Source organism: Cynara cardunculus (genome assembly GCF_001531365.2).
Source record: "Cynara cardunculus var. scolymus isolate 2C chromosome LG 9, CcrdV1, whole genome shotgun sequence".
Taxonomy (NCBI): domain Eukaryota; kingdom Viridiplantae; phylum Streptophyta; class Magnoliopsida; order Asterales; family Asteraceae; genus Cynara; species Cynara cardunculus.
Genome location: NC_037536.1, coordinates 11,914,912 through 11,936,536, shown reverse-complemented (window position 1 = coordinate 11,936,536; position 21,625 = coordinate 11,914,912). Strand labels below are relative to the sequence as shown.

The 21,625-nt window shown below is 33.3% G+C and overlaps 2 protein-coding genes and 1 non-coding gene across 10 annotated transcripts; 2 read left to right on the top strand and 1 right to left on the bottom strand.

The window, feature by feature from the left end:
- Positions 1-5,093: 5,093 nt before the first annotated feature.
- LOC112518582 (probable LRR receptor-like serine/threonine-protein kinase At1g05700) lies at positions 5,094-10,031 on the top strand. Of its 2 annotated transcripts, XM_025126333.1 has the most exons (9): positions 5,094-5,166; positions 5,259-5,775; positions 6,020-6,501; positions 6,787-6,919; positions 7,063-7,131; positions 7,238-7,309; positions 9,292-9,363; positions 9,455-9,620; positions 9,776-10,031. In XM_025126333.1, the coding sequence occupies exons 1-8, from the start codon at positions 5,094-5,096 to the stop codon at positions 9,579-9,581; spliced, it is 1,545 nt and encodes a 514-aa protein (XP_024982101.1). In that variant the 3' UTR covers positions 9,582-9,620; positions 9,776-10,031. The 2 variants fall into 2 exon arrangements, with proteins under 2 accessions (XP_024982101.1, XP_024982100.1); XM_025126332.1 differs by lacking the exon at positions 9,776-10,031 and having other exon boundaries at positions 9,455-9,707.
- Positions 10,032-11,345: 1,314 nt separating this feature from the next.
- On the top strand, positions 11,346-20,008 carry LOC112518006 (probable NOT transcription complex subunit VIP2). 7 transcript variants are annotated; one of them, XM_025125505.1, is made up of 15 exons: positions 11,346-11,473; positions 11,683-11,743; positions 13,574-13,711; positions 14,246-14,357; positions 14,437-14,612; positions 14,861-15,242; positions 16,539-16,745; positions 16,828-16,929; positions 17,102-17,190; positions 17,275-17,421; positions 18,081-18,506; positions 18,928-18,980; positions 19,067-19,108; positions 19,237-19,381; positions 19,736-20,008. In XM_025125505.1, exons 3-15 carry the CDS (start codon positions 13,691-13,693, stop codon positions 19,793-19,795), a joined length of 1,962 nt encoding a protein of 653 aa, XP_024981273.1. In that variant the 5' UTR covers positions 11,346-11,473; positions 11,683-11,743; positions 13,574-13,690; the 3' UTR covers positions 19,796-20,008. The 7 variants fall into 7 exon arrangements, with proteins under 7 accessions (XP_024981273.1, XP_024981272.1, XP_024981271.1 ...); XM_025125504.1 differs by having other exon boundaries at positions 11,661-11,743; XM_025125503.1 differs by lacking the exon at positions 11,683-11,743.
- Positions 14,274-14,357, bottom strand: LOC112518785. The gene has a single exon (XR_003069857.1). It is a non-coding gene; the product is annotated as a small nucleolar RNA snoR35 (small nucleolar RNA).
- Positions 20,009-21,625: the final 1,617 nt, after the last annotated feature.

Here is a 21,625-nt window from a genome sequence, read left to right as displayed (position 1 = left end):
ATATATATATATATATATATATATATTTAAAAAAATGTAAAAACAATAAAAAGACAAAAAAAACAAAATGATAAAAACAACAAAAAAAAATGATTGAAATAGGGGTTAGGGATGCCATTAGACTTTCCCAAAAATATATAACATTTAACTTTACAAGTATCGAATGATTAAAATTTTAGATGTAATAAATCATATCGATGATAAAATATACAAATTTATTGTATAAGATATATTTGGAGGTTTTTCCATTTCCTCTTATATTTTCCTTTATTTTAGAAAATAATTTAGCATAGCAATTTCAGCAAACTTTTTTTTGAATCTTGATTTTTTTTTAAATAGTATAATTGTTGAAGATGTTCTTAAATAACGGTATTACTTTTGCGGGTTAAAAGGTCGGTGTTTGAAAAACTTCGCCTACAAATGATTAGCAATTAAGCATGGGAATGAACCCGTCCCATTGGAGAACCCGATTTACCCGTCCCGACTGGCCCTGGAATTCCCTGCAAAACCTGGGAGCAAGGATGACGACGAGAATCCTTTTTAAAAAATGGGAATGGGGATGGGTAACATGATCCCGCCTCATCCCCATATATATTTAGGGGTCGTTTACCAAACATTTACCCGGGTAAGCGCTTACCAAATCACATTACCTTACCGGATAAATATTCTAAGCACTAAAAATCTTACCCAGTAAGAGCAAGACAATGACCATGAGTCTTACCCGGTAAGTGAGAGCGATGACTCTTACCACGGTAAGCGCTTACCGGGTGAATTGTTGCATACAATGTCGTTTTGAAGAACTAAAATCTTACCAGTAAGTAAATAATAGTGTTAAATTTCACCGGTAAACACTTATCGGGTAAGTGTTTGGTAAACGGCCCCTTAATATATTGTATATTTTTTACTAAATATATTATTTATAAGGAATTAGATTTTGCATTTTTTAAATTTAGAAAACAGTATATAGATCTTTCTTCTTTGATGCATTTTCTACTTTTCTTACTCTTTTAGATAAGAAAAACATGCAAACACAAAAGCGTTTGATCAAAAAATTGCGTATGATATTGTGATTATGTTTACATATGAATATATATGATACTCTATAAGGGCAAATTTTAGGCATTTAGGCATGGTTTTATAACATACTATTCAACTAAAATTCATATTTTGAGAAATTAGCTTTTCCACCCAAACCATTTGTAACGTTTTTTATTTTGTTGTTAAATACTTTTTTTAAAACCTACTTTTAGGTTCACGTATATTACATGGGGTAATTTGAAAAATTAAATCATGTCAGGAACTTATCTTACAAATATGAATGATTATTGAAAGTACGATGCTACTTCAGACTTGTACTCTTGAAATAACTATGAAGTATAACATTGAAGAATAACTCTGAAAAATGACTCTTCAGACTTGAATTTAGAAATGAAACTATATCAATAATCATTTAAATTGAAGTTAACCCTAGAACAAAATTAAATTTAGAAATGAAACTATATTAGTAAATTGAATTTAAACTTAGAAGTAAATTTAAAATGACTCTTCAGACTTGTACTCTTGAAATAACTCTGAAGTAAAACTCTTTAGACTTCAGAGCTCTGTATAGGCAAACTCTACATGCACTATGCAAAGGCTCTGCATGCACTATGCAAAGGCTCTGCATGGTGTTCCATCTAGAAAAGAAGACTTCAGAGTTCGGGTGAGCTAACTCTGAAGAATGGGTGAACTAACTCTGAAGAATGACTCTTCAGACTTGTACTCTGGAACTCTAAAGAATGAATCTTCAGACTTATACTCTTGAAATAACTCTGAAGTATAAAATCAATCCCACTAAATCAGAGTTCAGACTTCTAAGTCTAAAAAAAGACTTTAGAGTTCGGGGTGAGCTAAGTCTGGAAAAGAAGACTTCAGAATTCGGGTGAGCTAACTCTGAAAAATGACTCTTCAGACTTGTATAAGACTTCAGAGTTCAGACTTTTAAGTTTGAAAAAGAAGACTTCAGAGTCCATACTCTAGAGTTCGGGTGAGCTAAGTCTGAAAAGGCAGACTTCAGAGTTTGGGTGGGCTAACTCTTCAGAATGACTATTCAAACTTGTACTCTTGAAATAACTTTGAAGTAAAACTCTGAATAATGACTCTTCAAACTTGAATTTAGAAATAAAACTATATCAATAATTAGTTAAAATGAAGTTAACTATATAATAAATTTGAATTTAGAAATGAAACTATATTAGTAAATTGAATTTAAACTTAGAAGAGCGTTTGTGTCAAATTTGAAGACGAAGTCTGAAAACCTTGAGTTCAAAGTTATTCAAATATCCAATATATTTGAAAAAGATCTCATGGTAAAGTTTACATCATACAGAGCAAGACCAACCAGAGCTCTTTTGGTCTTTAAGGACCAAAGCCCCTGTGGACTCACCAACCAAAAACAAGGCCAACCAAAGGCCCTCTGGTCAACCAGAGTCTCTGATTCGTCTATCCAGAGCCTCTGGGTCAAAAAAATGTTAAATACTTGAGAAATTTGAGTTCCAATTACAATCAAGGGACCTCTGGTTAAACATGAAGACCAATCAGAGCCCATCTGGTTCCTTTATGATGGATTTGAATATTTTTTTCAAGGTTCAAATAAACAACCAGAAGCAAATCTATCTAGAAGCCAGACCAACCAGAGGGGCTTTGGCTTACAAGACTAAGTCTAAGTCTTAAAGACTTATTTTCAAAGTCTAGATAAGATCAAAACCAATTCCATTTGAAATTGTCATGGGACTAAGCACGACGCCAACTATCGATACCGATGACACTTACTCACAATACGATGATGATTAGGAACTCGACATTGATGACCTTGATGACCAAGAGGCCATTAAAAGAATTCAAGAGATCGGAACTCTTCAAGTCAATCTGACATGAGATACACATGATGAATAAATGTATTTTCAAATAATTGAATATTTGAATGTAATTTTAATTATAACAAAACGCATTTTTAAAATATATTTGGATGACCCAATTACAAATTTTATAATGTATTCAAAAAATTTATAATTTAAAAAATTAACAAAAAAAATTAGGTAGGGACTGGGACCAGCTACTCATAACCGGTTACGAGTAAGGTTAAACGGGCTCGAGATTTTTGATCGGGATTGGTTATGATCGTTACTGTTCTTGCCCGGGACCGTCTTCTGTTCGGTCCAATCGGACCCGGGACTGGTTTTTGGCCCATCACTAATTTCAAGTTTGATGACATGGCAATTTACAAGTGGCATGTGGATGGTGGGGATTTTATATGGTGTGGACTAGGCTTTACTCGGCAGAACGTGCCTCTTTTTCCAAACGTTGATTTTTTTAATTAAATCAACGGTCAACGGCTCAGTATGCAAAGACCAATTCTTTTCACAACTCTTTATAGAAAATAGAGTAAATTACGTTTTCCATCCTTGGGGTTTGTTAAAAATAGCTGATTTTGTCCTTATGGTTTTAAAATTTCAGTTTTAGTCCCTATGATATGTAATTCATTTTCATTTTCGTCCTTAAGACCAAAATAATACTTTTTAAGTATGATAAATTAAAATAGAAATAAATTGAAAAATCATTGGAACAGAAAAAACAATAAACTTTAAATCATAAGAACATGAAAAATAATAAATTATAAACAATAAAAATGAAAATTGTAATTTCAAAACTTAAGGATGAAAATAGAAAATATTTCTAACCATAAATACTAAAAAATAAAAGGAGAATTTTCCATAAATTTAAAATTTTGTTGTACGTATATATAATATATTTATTGGGTCAAGTTTAGAGAAAATAGTAAAAACGTAAATACTGAGAAATACTCTCATAATTACTTATCTGTATGATATGTACATGCGTATACAATAATTTTTTTAGTATGCACATACATAAAAATTATAAAACATCTTCGATTATTTGTATTCGCATGTGCATACGTACAGATGAACGGTTTATTAAGGTGTTCCTCAATTAATTGCTTTTTTAGAGGTTTTTTCCTAAACTTCACTCTCCATATTTATATAGAGTTACTACATGCGAGTATATTCATATTAATATATTTACTACATTATAAGACATTTATCTTATGTTTTTAAAATCCAAGTTTACAACTTATTAAAATGTACATAATTTATTAAATCTCTACAATTTAACTTCATAAAATTAACCAATAAATACGTTCAAATACAATAATAAGTGTTGAAATTCAATTAGAATTGATCCAATGATGAATATTTTTTCTGACGTTTCTCAGCATAACTTTCATTTGTACCCAACTCAATTATATATATAGGGGCCAATTCAAATGAGAACTGATTAGTTTGTGGTAACAGTGAGATCCAATGTAAACCATTCGTTTGAGATATTTAAGGATGTTTTTTAAATAAATTAAAAGAGTAATATAGTAATTCTATTTTTGACAACGAATCAAAATATTTACTTAAATTTTTTAAAAGAAAATATTTAATTAAAATTAGTTACTTAGTATATTAATTACCTAATATACATCGTATTTAAAAACGTTTGTGAATCAAAGTGTATCATAGTGACAACGTTCACATGTATCACAATTTATTTTTTTTGTTTATGAAATGTATCATGATATGCATTTTCGTTATTTTCATTGTTTTACAAATGGTATCACATTATGCATCTTGTATGCATATCTGGGTATCAAAGTGAATATCATTTGTAATTATCACAATGTATATCTTGTGTTCACATAAGGTTTGCCGGAGAGAGAAAATATGAGATATGAGAGAAAATATTTATAAAATCCCGAAAATACCCTTAATTAATATTTTAAGTTAAAATTATCAAAATTATTAATTTTCTAATTTAATGTTTGATTTGTAATTGATATTGAATCTTACGATTACCACAAACAAAAGAGTTTCATTTATATTTATATTTATATTTATATATATTATTAGACGTCGACCCTTTTGAAAATATTTTTGTCATGGAAATAAAAAAAATACCAATATTAATTATTTTATTAAAAGTCAACAACCAATGAGCATAAACACCATTTCAAATCCCTCCTCTTTCTCTTTCTCTTCTCCTCCAATTCCATGGCCATTCATTTATGGTTTCTGATTCATCTTCTCCTAATCCTTCTCTCTACTATTTCCGTCTCCAGCAACGGTAACATTTTTCTATCATTTCTCTTCAACTCATATTCAATTCATCTCCATAGCTCACATGAAATGTGGGTTTTTGATTGGTTTTCTTTGCAGTGTTCGTGAGCATCAATTGCGGGGCTTCGGGTTCTTACACCGATGAAAACTCAATCGCGTGGACAGGAGATGCTGATTTGATCTCCAATGGTGTTCCGCACACCGTGCAATCTAATTACTCGATATCTCCTCTTTACGACACCTTGAGGGCCTTCACCACCCGTAGAAAGAATTGCTATTCGATAGAAGCGGAAGAGGGGGGGAAAGTTTTGGTTCGTGTGGTTTTTAACTACGGGAACTATGACGGAAAGTCAACTCCTCCGATGTTCGACCTTCATCTCGATGGGAACTTTTGGGTCACCGTGAACACTTCGCAAGCGATATATTACGAAGCCATTTATGTCGTGAAACGGAAAGTTATTAGCATATGTGTGGCACAAACAAACCCGAACCAGTTTCCGTTCATATCGTCTCTTGAAGTACGTAGCGTCGACCCACGAGCGTACAACCACATCGGTCCGAATTATGCGCTATTCAGGAACATAAGGAATGGTTATGGCTTAAATGAAACCATAAGGTATGCAATTCAATTTTTGGGTTACAATTAAATCTTACGTCGTCAAAAAGGTACAAATCTTTTTACTTAACATTTCACAAGTCAGGGGTATTTTCGACAATAGCCCCTCTTTCGAGATTGGTAAGGCTTGTGTACATCTTAACCCCCCCCCCCCCCCTCCTCCCCAAAGGCTCAAACCCTGCTTTTGTTGTTTCGAGTGAGATCTACCGAATCTGATTAGTGCAAACTCTTTTAAACTTTTAAGGTTTCCGACAGACCCTTATGATCGAGTGTGGAATGACGTAAACATTGGTAATGGACTACGACGTGTCGTTAATGACGCATCTTTTATCAATGCTAATACGTCCAGTAATCCTCCTCAAGCGGTCTTAAAAAGCGCAATCACGCCGGTGAACGATACTGACTTCATATCCTTGGGATTGGATACCATTGCATATCCGTTTCATTATCCAATGTACATAAACTTCTATTTCATTGAAGTCAAACAACTCAATGCTACAGAGACACGATCTTTCAGAATCTACATAGACGCTGTACCATTCTCACTCCCGATTGTACCCCATTTTGGAAATGCAACCGAATATTTCATCTCTAATCTTTCAGTCACTGCCGACACTAGTTTTCATATAGTCGGTACCGGTGGTTCGATGCTTTCCCCTCTCCTCAGTGCCATCGAGATTTTTTCAATCAGTAATGCTCTAAACAATGGAACCAACAACAGTGATGGTATATTTTTTTTATCACGTGTCTAATTTTCTTTTCCAGTATAATTTTATACGCCATAATTTCTTATTATATAAACCTCCTCCTTGATGGATGCGAGAGTAGTACGATGGTGACGCTTCAAAAGGTGAAGTGTGTGTATATATATATATATCTTCAATTTGGATTTGGTGAAGATTTATTTTTACAGTTTTTACCATAATTTTTCTTTTAATCGAAACTCAACCCTATATATAAATATATATATATATAATTCTTTTTATTATATGTTTTTATCTATTTATACAGTGGAGGGTTTAATTTCTCTGCAAAAGGCATTTGACGTTTTACAAGAATGGGGTGGAGACCCGTGTCTTCCGGCGCCATATTCATGGGATTGGATAAAATGCAACAATGATTCCGTACCCCGCGTAACATCACTGTAAAACCCGTCTTTCTCTGTTTCTTAAATAAATAAATAAATATTAATTTAATTTTGATTTTGATTTTTAATTTTAATTTTGATTTTTAATTTTAATTTTAATTTTAATTTTAACAAAAATGTAAATGATTTTTTTCTTGCAGAAATCTTAATAGTTTCAACCTCTCTGGACGACTTCCAGACTTTCGTAACATGGATGCTCTTGAAATAATGTGAGTCTACAATTTAATTAAATAATTATATATTATTAAATTTATGTATTTATTGTATTAAATAATAATTATTTATTAAATTTTATAAATCTATTTATTTCTGCAGAGATTTACATAATAACAGCTTGACTGGACCGGTACCTGATTTCCTTGGCACCATGTTGAATCTTAAACAACTGTGAGTTTTTAATCCCATTTTTTGTGGTTTATATATAGGGGCTGGTTCAAATATTAACCAAGATTATCGTGTTAACTTTGTTAACCGATCTTGGTCGTTGATTTGAACATCCAACCGTTTTTATTTATTGAGACTAAAAATTTAATTATTTAATTACCATATTAATAAAAAATTAGGTTCACAAGGTTCAGAGGGTAGAATTATAAAAAAGCGAATGATCTTAACGTATCATATTTTGTCAGCCTATTCTGTAATTTCCAATCAATAAAAAAATCGTCAATCTCATCGATCAATATCTTAAATCAGTAACTAAAAATTAGGTTCATAATCTTCATCAAAACAATGRAGGATTTGGAAGGATTACCAGGCGACGACATCCAGATAAGATTGAAACATGTGTGTGAACCTAATGAACAATTGAAAAATTAGGTTCATAATCTTCATCAAAAAAATGTGTAAACCTAATGAACAATTGAAAAATTAGCTTCATAATCTTCATCAAAACAATGTGTAAACATAATGAACAATTGAAGCATGTATGTGAACCAAATGGACATATTGTGTGAACCAATTGAACACATATGTGCACGAGTGAACATATATGTCGACGTTTGAGTGAACATGTGCGTGAACGGTTTGATCATTTTCTTCACTTTCGGAATTCGAATTCCGAATGTATTCGTAGACGCTTTTAGCTTTTTTATTCTCATTGTCGTCGATCTGTTTTACTCTATGATTATCCATATTACTCAGACTATAACGGAATCTTTACAAAAGGGATTTTTTTGAAATTTACGATATCAAAACTATTGTAGGAAAAATGAAATGTAAAAATCAGTAAGATGAACAAATGTAAAACTTCATATCATTATTACATGAAGATCAATTAGTGATATTTTAAGATTTGTAACTCCCAATTAAAATGTTGGGGAGTTACATAAAAATGACAAATTACCTAAATACTCTTATACTTAATATGTGAGTTACATTTGAACCTAACTAAAAGATGGAACATTATTGGTTGATGTTGGTTAGCATAGTTAACACAAAAAAATGGGTTAGTATTTGAACCAACATCTCTCTCTCTCTCTCTCTATATATATATATATATACATATACAAATAAATAATTAAATTACATTTTTATTAATCGGTTATTACAAAACAATTTTTTTTTACATTTTTTAAAACCTTATTGTATACAATCTTAAGAAATCCCGTCCCAAGCACCCCTAAGGATTTCAAAATCCTATGTTTGTAGGAATTCAATTAAATCCTAGATTTCGAATCCGGAAAATCTAACAAACTAAACATGAGATTGAAATGGATTTGAAATCCAAATGCCTCCAAATTCATTACATTTCTACAAACCAAACGAAGCTTTAATTTTTTTTTTTTGGAAAAAGTGTTCTCTTCTTTTCTTCTCTAAACTAATTTACTTATTTGAGTATTAACCATCAAATATTAACCTCTCAACCCAAACCAATCGGCAACGGTTGGTTTAGATAGGTTTGGGTTATACTTTCTAAAAAGTTGGGTTGAAAATTCATAGACGGACTTAGGGGAGTGGTTAGGTGGCATGTGCCACCGTATTGTTTCTCTGTAGTAAGGTAAAAAAAATTAGGTTCGTAAAAGATGCAACCGTTTTATTCTAGAAGGTGCAACCGTTTTATATGGTGCAACCGTATCCAAAAATTCTTGGGTCCGTCCCATTGAATTTTTTTAAATCGACATCATTGAGTTGGTTTGTTCAAATATCAAAACCCAACCAATATGCACTCCTACACGGAAGATCAACTATTTCATTAATTATTTTATGATGAATAATGTTAAAATTCATGTATATTATTCATTGTGAATGTTTTATTTTCTCAAAATATTTATGACTTTTATTTAAAATTATTTGTAATTATATTAAACTTTTCTTCATTCCATTTATTTTATTTCCAAGAGTAGTTTTTGAAACAATCAATTTTCATGTAGAAATTTGGCAGATAATCAATTCAGTGGATCTATACCAAGATCACTATCAAGAAATTCTCAGTTAATTTTATCGTAAGTTGATTTTTTATTGTATTTTTGGGATTTCTGTATTTCTTTTAAATAATTTTAATTTTTTTAAATATTTTTGTAAATTATTTTGCAGAGATACAGGAAACCCCTTGCTGTGCACCAACGTTACGTCTTGCACAAGGAGTAGCTCAAATAAAAAGAAAACCATTAAATTTTCGACGATACTCACTATTATCATTCCGGTGTTCTTCATTTTCTAGGCTATCATCGGTATTTTTAGTCATTTTCGTCACATACAGGTCAGATTCTGTAAATTAGTTATTCAAACTGTATTATAGCAATAATTTGTTTTAAATAAATTTTTGATTTGATTGTTTTCGTCAATAGTTATCTTGTAGTCGTATTTATTGGTTTTATTTACCTGTTTGCTTAATTTATGTGATGAATATATCAGGAAATAGAGATAGGAGTTACAAAGCAGATGGTCCAAGTAATGGTACATGAGAAACTGCGACTGGGGATAATTTTGACGACAAAGGTGTCAGCATCTTGAAAGGGAACACACTAAATATCAGTTCTATAGCAAAAAAAATTAGAAATTCCATTTTCGGTCTACAAAAAATGTTATATCACGATGCATCGTTCGAATATGCAACAAATATAGGTGTATATGTATGTGTGTGTACTAAATTTCTTGATGTTAATTATAAGTGAGGGCGACGACTCTTACCATAGTAAGCACTTACCGGGTAAATTGTTGCATGCGATGTCGTTTTCGTGGACTAAAATCTCACCCGATAAGTATATAATAATGTTAAATTTTATTGATAAGCACTTACGAGGTAGGTATTTGGTAAACAACCCCTTAATGTCTCAATGAAATTGTGTCAAAGGATTTCTATAACATAGGTAACAAATAATGTAATTTTTAAATAAGTATTTGTATTTTTTAGAAATGCTGTAAGTTGCTTCTGTTTAATACGTTCATTGTTGATAATAATGTGATAACACGGTGATATTGATCTAGTTTTGCCATGATAATAATTTGATAAATGGAAGACTTTTTATGATTTATGATTTTGTTGTTGATAGCGATGTGATAATGTTGTGAATCGAGAATCGTGATAATCACGTCTATATTCATCATCCTGTCTATTCATTATGCGATTTAACTGTGATAATAATGTGATAATTATTTGATACCATTAGCATATTATATGTATTAGATTTTAGAGGTAAGAATGTCAACAAAATTACAGATAAAATACAAAATATAAATGATTATCCTTAATTAATTATTTTCTTTTCTTTTAATTTTAATTATGGGCTAAATAATTTGGAGGCCTATAAATATTCTCGAGTTCCTGTAAAACATGAGTGTTCTCATTTGAACCTCCACACGCCCACACACACACACATATATAGATATAGATAGAGAGAGAGAGGGTATCGATCAAATACAATTCTTCCTATTCTTACAACCCATACAACTTCATCTAAAAACCATCCATTTTTTTTTTTGGTTTTTTTAATTAGATTTCAACTGATTAAATTGTAACCGTTGATGAAAATAATGAATGATTAAGATTTGGTTGTATTAGTTGTAACAATTAGAGAACTAGTGTTCGACACCGCGCGTTGCATGACGATCAAAACTCAATTTAAGAAAAGACGTAAAAGCCTCGACTCGAGCGGAAATACAGTGTGTCTGAAAACTCTGGATTGTATTTATATCCAACACCGTAAATCATGAATACTAACATCAGATAAAAACACGTCATTAAGTCAACACTTTCATTCTATGTATATATAAGAGACATTTATTATTATAAGTACTACAATGATCACAACTCTTATTAAGAAAAAAGTATCATTTGCATTCGTCTAGCACAAAAATTTACCAATCGGTTGGTTTTGATTAAAAAATTCGTTTTTACGTGACTTAAACCACTTTTTTTATTTAAGACTTCACAAACGGTTTGGATTCTTTTTAAGCTTGCGGTTTCGGGTCGTTCCGTACGATCGATTGCCTTTCCCACTGTTTCTCCTTTCGTCTTCAATTTCTTCTTATCACCTTCAAACTCCAACACATATCTCGGTTTCACGCTTTGACAATAGTTTGACAGATCCCTGCAACCTTTCTACTCCTTAGGTAATCTATTCTCTTTCACTCACACACACACACACACACAAGTTTTATCTATTATGTTTGCTTCCATACAAGTTTCAAATTCCTACGGGTTAGGGTTTTTCAACTTCCCAAAATCGTTTACAGAATCATATAACGTTGGGTTGATAGGGAATCCTTTATTTCAGATTAAGTTTTTTTATCTTACCAGGGGATTCGGTATTTGTGTTTAGTTAAAGTAGCAGGTAATGATTGTGTTGGAATTTTCGTAGCCATTTGAATTGAAAGTGGAAGGTGGGTGTTGGCTTTCGTTTATTGTTTATGGTTATATTCTTTATCTTGTATGAAGTTAAAAAGTTGGGTGATTTTTAATGCTGTTGCAAGTTGTATCGGAGGGTATAGGATGTGTTTAGGTTGAATTAGATATGAAATGTATTGAATTTCTTATGGGTTTTCTGGGAATATGATAGCCATACACGACTGTCAAAGATACTTGTTTTTAACTCAATAGTGACATTCTATTGTTACAGCCATATGTTTATAACATTTTTAGGAGACTTTTATTAAAATATACTTGGTAATGATTTGATGCAAGTATAGTCCTGATTCGGAGAGTAGGGAAACAATAAGTAGTTTATGCTAACTAGATTATGTAATGACAAACTTATATGATTTGAGCATACCGGATTCATCCTTGTGCTCATCAATCAGTGCATGTTTTGGTTATATTGTTTTACTTGGTGAAGTGTATCATGCGTATTTTATTGGGAATGAAATCAAGGATATTATTGGTGTCAGTCAGGTTAAAAGAAGTCGATCACATTTGAGGTTATTCCTCATTCGCAAAATTGCTAATATTTAGCTGATATATTCATAGACGAGATATAAAATGCCTTCATATTTAAGGTGGATTCTTTCTTGTCTAGTATCAAATGCCAGCTATTTGGGCCATCACTTTAGCAAGTAAAGATCAATGCATCTGGCCGAGTACAGAGTTTTTTGCTCTGGTACTTATAGCATATACCATACCTCAAGACAATTGTAGTTTCAAGTTTGTGTGCTACTGGTGGCCCTGTGCAGACTGAATGTCATGTAATGGAGTTCATGGTTATAGCTTGATGCATAGAAATTTAGGCCCATATACAAAGTGGTACAAGTAAGATTAGCTGGTGTGATTTCTGATGTTCCTGGGATTGTATGCAGGGATGTCAACATATTGTAGCTGTTTGCCAGTAATTAGAATCAACTTTAATTTGAAAATGATTAACAAGTCTTCTGTTTTAAAGTAAATATAGCAGCTTCTGATTTATCATTTTTTGTTCCATCGCTGGATAGAATGGAAATGCAAATAAAGGTAGCGGAAATGCTGTTCTCTTATCACATGTGAATGTATCTATTTGAGAGGATACACTGTACCTTATAATTATTTATTCGTAATCTAGAATCACTAGAGGAGAACCTGACATGGGCAGGTTAAATAGTTCACCATGGAAGAGATAGGAAGGTTCTATGGAAAATGTGTCAAAAATTCATTATAATCTGACCGTAACAACTGAATTGATTATCTTCACTCATAAGGACACTGAATTACCTAGTAGAAAATTTCAAATCTGAACTGACAAACAAGTGGTATTTGTTTGGTAAGTGGTCACTTATTTTCTAGGGTCTAGAGTTTTGGTCTGTTTGAGGCTCCTTTTGTAGTTCAAAATGTACAGTTTGGCTAACTATTCTCTTTTTACTGTTTCTATCACTCATTTAGGATGATTATAATTTTACAATAGTGGGTTTTTATTATTGCTTGCTTTCTATTTGCGTGGCAAATATATTATGTGTGAATATCTTGGAAAAATGAGAGCATTTATTTGGTTATTTACTTATATCATAACATTATGAGAGTTTGGTTTCACTTCATATGATTGCTGCAAGCACCTTGTTAAATTCTAAAGCTTCTTGTAGTGACTCTGCTTTCTAAATAAAATATAATGTATAATTTAACCTAAATGTTTGTTCATCATCAAGGATATATTGTGCCATATATGTTTCTGTAAGTGAACTTTTTCTTTACATGACCTCATTGTTAATTGGTGTTTTGACTTGGTGCTCCGATTTTGCTTTTCTTTTCAGATAATAGGCTATTAAGGCACAGAGAGAGCTTAAAAAGAAAATTTTAAGCAAACCATCTTGAAGAAGAAAGGCACTTCGTGAAGGAACTTTTCTGCATGTCATTTTGACATTTTTTCAATGTCAGGGTTGCTTAATAATGTACTGCACGTTTCTTATCTAAATCATGCAAACGTGTTTAAGTAGCTTATCTGAGTGTGTTTTTTTGGTTTAGTTGTAAGAACTTTTGATGTATCATGTATTGTTTGGAGTCAAATAAATCTTACTTCAATTATTTAGAATACCATTTATTTGTATGCTTTGCTTCATAAAATCTCTTTTGAAATTTTGCTGTCTATCCTTCCATGCTGATAGTGTTTTTAGAGGGTGGGGGGAGATCTTGTTTTTTGAGGAGGGGGTCTATGTTGAAGTAAGCTTACAAGCTGGGAAACCACATGCATGATGCGACATTATTAAATGGTGAGAAGATCATTCATTTATCCTTAATGTTGAAACACACCTGGATGCTGATGTACTTGCTTACAGTTTAGCTTCTATTAATGTATTCATTGTGATTCCTTGTTTGCAATTATGTGAACTGTTTGCTCTTGGTTTGGCTGTGTGACACCAATATATGTCATTTACTTTGTTAGTCAGTGTTTTTCATGGTATACAATTGTTATACTTTGGTTGCAGTCATCTTTGAGCGGATCGGCTTCAAATCTTCAAGATAATACTGCTGGGCGACCATTTTCTACATCTTTTTCTGCCCAATCTGGTGCACCTTCTCCTGTTTTCCAACACAGTGGTGAGTACATTTCACTGATTACTATATCCATTTGTATTTTTGTTTTAACTAAATTTACTTAGAAATGCTCGTTGTGCAGGATCTATTCAGGGGCTCCATAACATACATGGCAGTTTCAATGTTCCCAGCATGCCAGGCACTCTTGGATCAAGAAATTCAACAATGGCTAATGTCCCTTCAAGTGGGCTTCAACAACCAAGTGGAAACCTTTCTAGTGGACGGTTTACATCAAATATTCCTGTTGCTCTTTCACAGGTAATTTATATGTACTTTCATGTTTGTACTTCCTTATCGTGATTCGTGGGTTACATTACAAAATATTATCTTAAATTGAATAAGTAAGGTAGAAAAAACAAATAAATGAATCATGAGAGCAAGGAAAAATTTAAGAGCTACAAACAATAGGTTTTACCATTCTGAATAGCGATTAATGTTCTAATAATCTTCTGACAATATTTCCACTTTTGAACGTTTTCTTTCTTCTATGATTTGTAATTTTGCAGATATCTCATGGCAATTCACACGGTCATCCAGGGCTAGCTAATAGAGGTGGCATGGGGGTTGTAGGAAGCCCTGGGTTTAGTAATAGCACTAATGCAGTTGGTGGTTCCATTCCTGGAATTCTCCCCACCTCCGCAGCAATTGGCAATCGTAATGCTATTTCTGTGGTTGGTGCGTCTCAACTTTTAGGAAATTCAGGTCCTCGAATTACAAGCTCAGCTGGAAATATTGTTGGTGGTGGTAGTGTTGGGAGAAGCATAAATCCTGGTGGAGGATTATCAATGGGGGGCCTTTCTTCTCGCTTAAGTTTTACCGCGAATAGTGGGTCTGGAAATATAGGCGTGCAGGGATCCAATAGATTAATGGGTGGTATGCTTCAACAAGGTACATTGCCTTAGTATAGTCTCTTCATAATGTAGCTATATAGGCTTCTGTTCTGCCACATAATTTCTATTTGTTTAGTTTATATAGTCCATGTGGAACTGCTAGTTTGACCTTCCAAAACTATGTTGTTGACCTATAGGTCTGAGGGTGCCAAATTCAGCAGCAGTCTTTCTTAATCTTATTCTGAATTTTGACCTTTTCTTGGAGATGGCATGATATAGGCAACTGCATGTTGTTATTTTCTTCTTGGTCACTTAACCTTATGTCAATATATGAGGATGAAGAACAATTCTTTAATGGGTACTGTTTCCTTACAAGTGATAAGAATTGAAACATTCACACCATTCTAGCCAGTGACTAGATGTTGTTCAGTTGCAATGCTTATGCTCTCTATAACACCTTTCTTGTTTGCCATTTTGCTGAAGAACAGAACAAAATATGTTTCATTTTATCATCTTGTTAACGACAAGATAGATTGCTTTTCTTATGTGATAAAAATTGTTAATGCTTTTAATGATTAATTTTTGTAATGAAAATTTTATCACTCATGCTTTATTCAATCTATTGCTTGCTGTTTTTGCTAAAGAAAAACATATCTGTCTTGATCAGCTTGTTACTGACAAGATAAATTTGCACTTCGTACATACTCTAATAAAGAGGATTAACAAAATGAATGCTGAATACTTTCCTGCTCATAAAACCTATTTGTTTTGGATAGTTGTCTGTTGTTGGGTTGTTTCCACCATGGCTGAGAGGTTTCTTGGAGTTGGCTTCTTGCTTTGTCCCTTATATGCTTGATAGTTGCTGGGAGTTCTATTGTGGTTGTTGTTATACATCTAAACCAGATATGTTTACTCTTTGCTATTTTTTTGTGTTTGAGTGTGGGCTTCAACCCAGTGATGGAAATAGGTACTATATTTGTCATAAGCTTTATTCTTGGTACTCATCTTTGGAGGCATATTTTTCCAGTTGTTGCCCGCTTCACATTTCTATGCTTGCTTTGCTCATCCTGTTTCTTCTTTCTTCTGTTAATTCTCATGTACTAATCACCTTAGCTTCATTCTCTCAGGCTTGGTTAAGAATTAACATCTCAAACTGACTTGTTGCTACCAGCCTACACTTTTTCTTTCTTGAATGATCCTTCTGTGATATAACCATCTTCATTATGTATCGGATTTCTTGTTTTTATGACCTTTTTTTATTCATTGAAACTCTCGTTCTTCTCTTAAAAATTATGAAAATTGTATGATTCACTGGCATGATGCTTATGTTGGTAGTGATGATGCTTTGATGCAGCTTCTCCACAGGTGATGTCTATGCTAGGAAATTCTTATCATTCAGGTGGTCCACTTTCTCAAAATCATGTTCAGGCAGTGAACAGCTTTAACTCTATGGGCATGTTAAATGATGTGAACAACAATGATGGCTCCCCATTTGATATAAATGATTTTCCTCAGCTAAGTAGCCGTCCTAGTTCCTCTGGAGGTGCCCAAGGACAAATAGGTGAATATTGTCTTAATTTTATCTTTGCATCTAAGATATTTAGTGCTTTTTATATATTAAAATTTAATCCAAAATATTTCAGGTTCATTACGAAAGCAAGGGCTTGGTGTTAGTCCCATCGTACAGCAAAATCAAGAGTTCAGCATCCAGAATGAAGATTTTCCTGCACTACCAGGATTTAAAGGTGAGATAACACTTTCACATGTGGTCATGCATGCTTCATAATGCTAAAAAAAAATTTCCCAGGTTATTCTATCCTATATTATTCGATGGTAACTTCACGAGCTTTGAAAAAGCAATGTATAGAGTTAGATTTTGATGCCCGATGTTATTAATTATGTATTAGATTTGTGCAGGTAGCAATGCTGATTATTCTATGGATTTGCACCAGAAGGATCAAGTTCATGAAAACAATGTTTCGATGATGCAGTCTCCCCATTTCTCTGTGAGTTAGAAGATACGGTTGTGCTATAATTGGTGCTGTCTTTTTCTTGAGTCTGCATCTTAACCTTCGTGGTTGATTATGCAGATAGGAAGGTCTTCAGGAACATTTTCATCACATCATCCACAGCAGCAAAGCAGCAGTGTCTCTTTTTCACCTGCAAATAATCAGGATCTACATCACTTGCATGGTTCAGATATGTTCCAAAGGTCACATTCATCTTATCACTCACAGGTATTATTTCTTGCTTCATTTGCTTGGTGATATGTAGTCATGGTTGAGTTAGATCAATTTACATAGCAGCCTGTAATTTGATTTAAGTTTGTTCCATATAATAACAACAAAAAGGGCATTTGTTATGGTGCTGTTCTCGCTTATGCTGGTCGCTGGAGGAGTCTTGAGTTCAAGTTTTTGGATGATTAAGATAAATAACGCTTAGATTCAACTTTCTTTTTAACAAGCAGCCAAGAACGTTTTTAAGTGATTTTAGGCCGCAAAAAGCTTCTTGTTCTTTCTAGTCTATTACAATTTTGTTGTTAACTAAACGACAATTTTACCTTTGAAGTTGAATTTCTCCATCTCATAATTAAGTAGAATTAGGAAGTAGACACTTATTTTAGGACAAACTAAAATAGAAATGTAGACAGTTATTTTGGGACGGAGGTAGTAGTTCTGTAATTACTCACTGAACTATCTCTCTTGCGGCTGGTTACTGTTTGTAACAGATTAAATGGTCTTTGTCTTACATTTTTGTTCTTTAATTACCTGTTTATTGATGTAAAGATTGCTTTCCCTAAAGTTGGCCAAGTTTTTGCAATTTTGATTTAATTAATTGATTGTTTCTGGTTTGATAATAAAATGTAATAGTCTTCTGTTGTTTTGAATTGGTTTAGGCCAGTGGACCTCCAGGTGTGGGTTTGAGACCTTTAAACTCTCAAAACACAATTTCTGGAATCGGTTCGTACGACCAACTTATCCAACACTATCCACCACAACAGAATCAATCTCAATTTCGCTTGCAACAGATGTCTGCTGCTGGTCAATCATATAGGGATCAGGGTATGAAGTCGTTACAGGCTGCTCAAACCGCTCCTGATCGATTCGGTTTGCTTGGTCTATTGAGCGTAATTAGAATGAGCGACCCTGATTTGACATCTCTTGCTCTCGGTATCGATTTGACTACTCTTGGGCTAAATTTGAATTCGGCAGAAAATCTTCACAGGACATTTGGTTCTCCATGGTCAGATGAGTCTGTAAAAGGAGATCCAGATTTCACAGTGCCTCAATGTTATTATTCTAAACAAGCACCTGTCTTAAATGTGAGTTGGCTTTATTATCATTATTGATTGCAATCAACATCTATTCCAGAAATATGGTATTGGGAAAAATGCATTAAAATAGAACGAAGAATTTTTTTTGCTTGATTGACTTACAAAATTTCAAAAATTCTTTTTTTGTACCCACTTTGAGCGGTAACTTGTTGATCTTGTAATATTTTATGACATAGATGCCCGTTTAAATGTTTACTGAAGGGTTGTGGCAAAGTGGATAATATGCTTGACCCCTACGTTAACAAATATTACAAGATCAACAGGTTATTGGTCAAAATAGGTGATGGAAATCTGTTAACATTGATTGAAAAAAAAGAATTCTATTACATTGAATAGGAACTAAGATAAACTCAAAATGCATTTTACTCTGTTTATTTTGTTGCTCAAATGTCTGTTGGAATCGTTTCAGCAATGGTATTTTTCCAAGTTTCAGTTGAACACACTGTTCTACATCTTTTACAGGTAGATTTCTAGTGTCTTATTAGTTTTTTCCCTGTAGTTTCTATTTTACTAGTGATTTGAACTCGACTCATTTATGGTTTTTGCAGCATGCCTCAAGATGAAGCTCAATTGTACGCTGCAAATGAACTGTAAGTTATCCAATCAAGTTTAAATGTTATTTTATTTACTTTACGTTCATCATCCACGATATTTCATAGACTGTTGTAATATGGTAGGAGGATGTTTTGTTAAGAAGAGGTATGACTGTTGATTTCAGGCATAACAGAGGTTGGTTCTATCACCGAGAACACCGCTTGTGGTTTATGAGGGCTGCAAACATTGAGCCTCTCGTGAAGACAAATGCATACGAGAGAGGATCTTTTATCTGTTTTGACCCAAATACATGGGAAACAATACGGAAGGTTGAGTTTCTGTTCCCTTGTGGAAGTTCATTTAGAACCAACCAAATTATTCATGATGAACATACCTATTGATATTATTCATATTCATCATGAATAGTTGGTTGTTATGAATCTCAAAATATTTATGGTTCTTCCGTTTGGGAAAGTTTATTTAGGGACCATGAGAACCAACTATTCATGATAAATATGTCTAAACAGTCACAAATATTATTCATCATGAATATCATGTATATTCATAATGAATAGTTGGTTTTTATGAACCTGTAAATGTTTGTGGTTCTCAAATGAACCTGCTCCTTCGTATTCTTTTCTGATAATTGATTTCTGTGTTTTTGAAATCCTATAATTTTGCAGGATAATTTTGTTGTATACTATGAGATGGTGGAGAAAAGAGCAGCAGTACCCCAACATTGACAAGTATTTACATGTAAAGTCCCTCCCTTTTGGGTATTTCTATTATATATTATACGCGCAGGTTTCAGTTGTAGTGTTTAGGTCTAATTGGTGTATTAGTAGTAGTTGGTAATTTATTAATCATTTACATAGAGGAACATTAATTATTTATCATAGAAGCAGTCTTATGTTTGCTCATTTTGTTGATATTATGAAATGAAACAAATTTTGGTCGCTAGACATTCCAATATATATATACACACACACAAACACAAATAGTCTCTCTCTCTCTCTCTATATATATATATATATATATGTATATGTATATATTGTATGTGTGTGTGTGTGTGTTTAGGTGTTTACTGTAGAAATTGATTTACCCTATTTTAGCATCTTGTAGCTTTACGTTCACTAGGTTCACGACAAAGTCGGACTGGATTACTCAAACTATACCCTGATGTAACATGGGAAATGAAATAAAAGATGTGTGATTGATTAGCTACTTTGTGGAGCCTGTGAGAGCATATGAATTATACTAAAAGATGCATTCATGGTTATTACAAGTTGTGGATATTCATGGAAAGGGGTAGAGGAAAGGTCTTTGTACATCCTTCTATCCCAGACCCAATTCTGTAATGTGGACAACCTGAGCTTGAAGTTGGAAGTTTGTGCACTTTATGGTTAAAACAAGGTATGGTCAAACCTAGACTTGGAGGGTGTTTACAAAATGCTTAATTGGTAAGCCTTTATCAAGTCATTTATCTTAGTGGTAGCCAATGGTGCTAGAGGTGGTCATCTGTGGTGGTGACGACGGCAATCGGCAATGGTGGTGGAGGTGGTGGTAATGAGGTCGTGGAGATGGTGGGTGATGGTGGCGGCCGACAATGGATGGAGGTGGTGGTTGTGGATGAGGTAGTGGTAACTGATGGTGGTGGAGGTGGCCGTCATCGGCGATGGGCGGTGGTGACCATTAAAGCATAACAGGGTTGTGTTGGAGGGTGTATTAATGTGAGATTTTGAACAGGGACTTCGACTTTTTTTAATTCGAAGGCCCAATTATATATATATTTGATATTTAGTTCTCCTTATTTTAGCTCATGTAAGCTGGGTATAATGATTTAGCAGTTTAGCTAAGTGCTTTAATTCCTTTTCTCTCCGACCAGAAATGGCAATTTGTCGGATTCTGATTACGACTGTAAATCTGCAATTGCTTCTCCCAATAGCTAATTTTATCATTGAAGTATCAAGAACGTCTTTGTTTAATAATCTTCTTTTTTCGTGTTCTTTATGTCTCCCTTTCTAGTTTGATGAACCACCTCACCTCTAATTTTGTAACAATTTTGTAATTTTGTAAATCTGCAATAGCTTTTCTAATTTTGTTTAATAATTTTGTAAATCTGCAATAGCTTTAATAATGTTCCGACATCCACCGCCAACGACATTCACCACTGTACACATCACCGGCGACCATCACAATCCACCACCATCATGAACCGCCACCATACACCATGGCCGAAAATATGAAAAAGTAATCTCTTAAGTAGTCAAATCGATTGTCATTGAGTGGTCGCATCTTGTCATAGAGTGGGTCATGTCTTGTCATGGAGTGGTCATAAAAAACTTACTCGCCCTACCCCAACGATTACCCGGAAAAATGGGCAATTTTCCCCTTTCTAGAAAAAACCAGATTTTTATTCCCTATTTGTTAAGCATGTGAGACTCATCCGTACCAAAAATACATTTTTGCTCTACCACTTCCAAAATAGCCCGACTCAGGCGGTTTTGACGGTCTTCTTGTGAGAAATCTCTGAAAAGTTATCATTTTATAAAAGTTCATCTAGTATACCAATC

Coding starts and splice junctions, on each gene's coding strand:
- LOC112518582 (XM_025126333.1), top strand. CDS start 5,094: ATGGCCATTCATTTATGGTTTCTGATTCATCTTCTCCTAATCCTTCTC. Junction 5,776..6,019: donor GGCTTAAATGAAACCATAAG/GTATGCAATTCA, acceptor TAAACTTTTAAG/GTTTCCGACAGACCCTTATG. Junction 9,364..9,454: donor AATTCTCAGTTAATTTTATC/GTAAGTTGATTT, acceptor ATTATTTTGCAG/AGATACAGGAAACCCCTTGC.
- LOC112518006 (XM_025125503.1), top strand. CDS start 13,691: ATGTCAGGGTTGCTTAATAAT. Junction 17,422..18,080: donor ATTCATCTTATCACTCACAG/GTATTATTTCTT, acceptor GAATTGGTTTAG/GCCAGTGGACCTCCAGGTGT. Junction 19,109..19,236: donor TTGTACGCTGCAAATGAACT/GTAAGTTATCCA, acceptor TGTTGATTTCAG/GCATAACAGAGGTTGGTTCT.